Source organism: Cibotium barometz, chromosome 33, assembly GCF_041138505.1.
Source record: "Cibotium barometz isolate CiBa-2024 chromosome 33, ASM4113850v1, whole genome shotgun sequence".
Taxonomy (NCBI): domain Eukaryota; kingdom Viridiplantae; phylum Streptophyta; class Polypodiopsida; order Cyatheales; family Cibotiaceae; genus Cibotium; species Cibotium barometz.
Window position 1 is genome coordinate 37,504,597 of NC_141078.1, and position 4,531 is coordinate 37,509,127.

General features: G+C 40.5%; 1 protein-coding gene across 1 annotated transcript; it reads left to right on the forward strand.

Annotated features, from left to right (window-relative positions):
* Positions 1-3,246: 3,246 nt before the first annotated feature.
* On the forward strand, positions 3,247-4,220 carry LOC147619532 (17.9 kDa class II heat shock protein-like). The gene is made up of 2 exons (XM_086773557.1): positions 3,247-3,567; positions 3,690-4,220. The coding sequence occupies exons 1-2, from the start codon at positions 3,337-3,339 to the stop codon at positions 3,933-3,935; spliced, it is 477 nt and encodes a 158-aa protein (XP_086629683.1). The 5' UTR covers positions 3,247-3,336; the 3' UTR covers positions 3,936-4,220.
* The last annotated feature ends 311 nt before the right edge of the window (positions 4,221-4,531 follow it).

Sequence of the window (4,531 nt, forward strand, 5' to 3'; positions counted from 1 at the left end):
AGAAATAGCCAAATTTAATGGGGAGCAGTTTTACACATGGCAGACAAAAACCATGCATTTGCTCATGAGGAAAAATCGTGGGGGCTAGTTGAGGGAAGAGATGAATGTGCAGAGGTGAGGGAAAAATGAGTGGAAGAGCAGGAATGAAAAAGCATTGGGACTTATTGCACTCAGTTTAAATGATAAAATCATTCATCACATCACAGGGATACAATGGACAAAAGATCCATGGGATGAACTCAATAAATTATTTGGCACACAAGCTAAAAATTCAAAGATAAATCTGTTAATGCAATTCTACAAATTGGACATGAAGGAAAGTGAACCTTTAATCACACACTTGAACAAATATAAAAGCATTAAGCAACAACTGGCAGCTATTGGCAAAAAGGTAAAAGATGATGAGGCACTAGCAGTGCTGCTAAAGAGTGTGGACAAAGGTGAATATGAAAACATTGTAGCAACACTAAAGAATGCACCATTGAATCTACACGAGATAGAAGGAGCTCTTCTAGAGCAAGAGAGCAGAGGCAAAGAGAAGAAATGGCTCGACTCAACAACAGGAGACGAAAAAGCATTCTTCAACTGAGGAGGATTCTCTTGAGGACAAGGACGTGGAAGAGGTAGAGTAGGAGGAAGGACCTTCACTTGCCACCCATAACTGTGGGAAGCCAGGACACATGGCAAGAGACTGCTGCAGCAAACCCAGTGGAGAAGGAACGACATCGGCAAACTTCATGGAGGCTCCAAAGGAAGTGGAGTCGGATCATCTTTTGTGAGAGAGAGAGAGAGAGAGACCCCACAACCCAATGTAACCTGCCCCAACAAAGTAAAACCACCTCTTAGTACCGATGATGTAGGCCACGTGGTCGCGGGCACTTGTAGTAGCCTTGGACACAGAGAGAGAGAGAGAGAGAGTGTCAAGGACTATGAGTTTAGGGACTTGAGGCACCAAGTAGTAAGAGGGAAACTTGGTATAGGGGTCCGGGTGTGCTAGGAGTATTCACTTGAGGGAAGGTGTTGAAATATACAAGTGAATAGGGTGTGTGCGGGAACAAGCCCTTGGCTAGAGGTTGTAAAAGAGAATCTGTAAATGTGAAAGAACCTGTGAAAAGGTGAGAAGAATCTACTGGAGAGAATAAAGGGTAGCATGAGAAGATTTAGGAGGTGTGGAGATATTCTGGGAGAGGTGGAGAGAATCAAGCAAAAGAGGTGGAGTGAATCAAGGAGAAATCAGTGGGATTAGATGCTTGGATGTAAACTCTTTAAATTGAGGCATTGGCCCAATGAGAATTTGTTGGTTTTTGATTATCCATGCCTACATTAAGCTATTAGTTAATTGCTTAATTATCATCTAATCACTTTATTAATGATATTGATTCTAGCATTGAATCTACCATAGCTCATCACATTGCTGTAATTTTAACAGCTAGACCACTGAGGGAGGAAGAAACCTATAATGGATGGTGTGTGAATCTCTAAGAGCCAATTTATGGAGTATATGCACTCTGGAAAAAAAATTTAGAAAATAGATTTGGTTAATTAGAAAGTTTTCCTTCTTCTTTCCCTTTCCAATTCACGACCACGGGTTGTCAAATTTAAGGGGAATTTTTTTTATTTCTCTCAACTCCACGGCAGCCCAGCTTGTACTGCGAATCTAGGGAGGGATTGCCTAATTGCACCGATTTGCGCTTAGTGAGCCATAAAAGCTTTGTAAGCTATTACTACAAAGCTTACATTAGATAAAAGCTTTTTAAGCTTTTTTAAAAAAAAATTCAAAACTGCACTGATTAGTTTACAAAAGCTTTGTAAGCTTTAATTACTAAAGCTTACATGGGATTAGAAGCTTTGTTAAGCTTTAAGACTAAAGCTTTGATAAGATTTTTACAACAAGATATATATATATATATATATATACACCTTATCCCATTATCTCTCTCTCTCTCTCTCTCTTTTTTGGGTGCATTTTTATGACCAAAAATTCAAAGAGAGAAAACTTCACAATTTCTCTTATAGAAGAGGGAAAACTCACAAAACCCACACCTTCCTTAAAGCAAGTTTTTACTAAAAGGTTTTAAAAATCCTATCCTCATCACTCCCCACAAAGGGAAACAATTCAGAAAGAAAGGTTACAATGGTTGCTTTACCCATTCCGACCACGGTTTAAGAATAAATCTTAGCGCTTCGAACAATTGCTAATGAACGAGAACTCCGACGCAAATTAGATCGTCAAGTCAAGCGTACCAAATGCAAACACGATGCTTCTGATTCTTCCGACTCAGATGATGAGGAAAGTGATCAAGTTAGACGCACTGTTAAAGCTACATTGTGTGCTCTAAGAAAGACTCACGAATCAAAAAGGCATTCACTTTCCAAAATTATGATGGCAAGAAGGATGCACGAGTTCTCATTGCTTGGATTAGCCAACTAAATGACTATTTCTCTAGCGAGAAGTTCTCCAAAAAAGATAAAATTAAATGTGCTTGTAATCATTTAATTGAGAGTGCGGCTTTATGGTGGAATGTGATTAACCAAGGTAAACATTGACCCTCAACATGGAAAGAGTTTCAGAAACTCTTAAAGAAACATTTTCTACCATCACAGTACAAAGCTAAAGCACGTCAATGATGGGACACTCTACACCAGATTGATAAAGAGAATGTCCAAACTTATATCGACAAGTTTTGGGATATTCTTTTACAGGTTCAAGTCATTGAAAAAGTCAAGAAAAAAGAGCAACCTAGAAAATTCATTGCAGGACTTAAGTCTACCATTAGGACTGATGTTAACATGTTTCATCCACATGACCTTAGCACTGCTACGTAAAATAGCTATATCTAGAGATTTCAAGATTCAGGATAAATCTTTTACAAAATCTACAAAGCGTTGTGCATGTTTTAGGGTAGTTTGGATGTAAAAAACTTGCAAAAACAAATTTGAGCCGTCGAAAATTACATGTAAAAACAGAGAAAAACTTGCAAGTATTATCCCCTCGTGTTGAATTTGAGGGACAAGGGTGCCTCTCAAAAGGTAACCTATGCAAGCACAGAAATCTTTGGAAGACGCATAGTACAAACTGGAATATTCTCACTTAATCAATAAGGGGGTCCCATTGACAAAACCAGCTGTGTACCCTATTTTCAATAATTAAAGACACAAGCGCTCACACAAACATTCTAGAAGCTACGGGAACTTGAGAAGAAGCTTCCAGAGAACTGCCAGCAGCTGTTTGAAATACCCCTTTCGTCATCACAGGTTAAGCACACGCTGCGAGAAAAACCAGAGCGATTCGCAATTAGCCCTGCTCTTTCTCTTCCTCTTTCTCTCTCCCCTGATATGGAGTTTGTGATAGGCCGCGACCCCTTGCTTCACCTCCTGCAGCAACATCTGAACAGGGACGATGAAGGACACAACAGCAACAACAACAACAACAGCAAGCCCTCCCCTGCTAAAGCCTACCTGCGTGAGCGCAACGCCATGGCCAGCACTGCTGTCGATGTCAAGGAGTACCCCGCCTCCTATGTCTTCATCGCAGACATGCCCGGCCTCAAGTCCTCCGACATCAACGTAAGGCTCCAAAACCCTAGCCCCCGTTTAAAACCCTAACTGTCTGATCTGAAACCCTAACTGCGCCACGCCGCTTGCAAATCGGATACTCTAATTGGTGTTGCGTTTTGTGCGATTCGCAGGTGACTGTAGAGAATGGGAATGTGCTGGTGCTGTCCGGGGAGCGCAAGAGGGAAGATGAGGCAGATTCCAAAGTGAAGTATTTGTCCATGGAGAGGAGGGCTGTGAAGTTCATGAGGAAGTTCACCATGCCCAGCGACGCAGATGTGGAACACCTCGCAGCGGCATGCCAGGATGGGGTGCTCACTGTTACGGTCCCAAAGGTTCCACCCCCTGCTCCCAAGGTCATCTCCATCAATGTGAAGTAAAATAAGCACATGAGAGGTCAAGTGACACAATAAGATCTCTGTCTGTCACTTCGTTATGTATCCCATCACATCTTTTTCCTTTACCATATCCACTTTCAAGCTGGTCTATATAAAAGCCCCATTCCATGTGAACAGCCCTCTTACCATCTCAAAATGTGGTTCCCTTGTTTCACATATAAGTGTTCTTGACCTCAAAAGTAATGTTTCTTGCTTACTTTCGAGTCGTACAAACCCTATGAAAAAGAGAAAAACATGATAAACAAGACACAATCTCTATGACGATGGGAAAGACATGATAAACAAGAACTCTTTCTATTTTTCTCTTACATGTTCTAAAATATGTCATTCATGATGGATAAAAATAACATGGGCAACAACGGAGAATCCATCCAATAAAGGTGAAATTGTATATTCAAACAATTTATTTGATATGTATTAATTAAATGGCATTGACATGGCATTTAATTAATACAACTTTAGAAGATATCTCTTCCCTCTCCTCCTCTCTCTCCCTCCCTCCCTCGCCCTTTGAGGTTTTTTATAGAAAATTGTGGACCATAAATAGAAAGGATATAAGGGAATACAATGATATGTGA

Excerpts from the sequence above, each read along its gene's own strand:
- LOC147619532 (XM_086773557.1), top strand. The coding sequence starts at position 3,337 with ATGGAGTTTGTGATAGGCCGCGACCCCTTGCTTCACCTCCTGCAGCAA. Across the intron at positions 3,568-3,689 it reads TCAAGTCCTCCGACATCAAC|GTGACTGTAGAGAATGGGAA; the intron begins GTAAGGCTCCAA and ends TGCGATTCGCAG.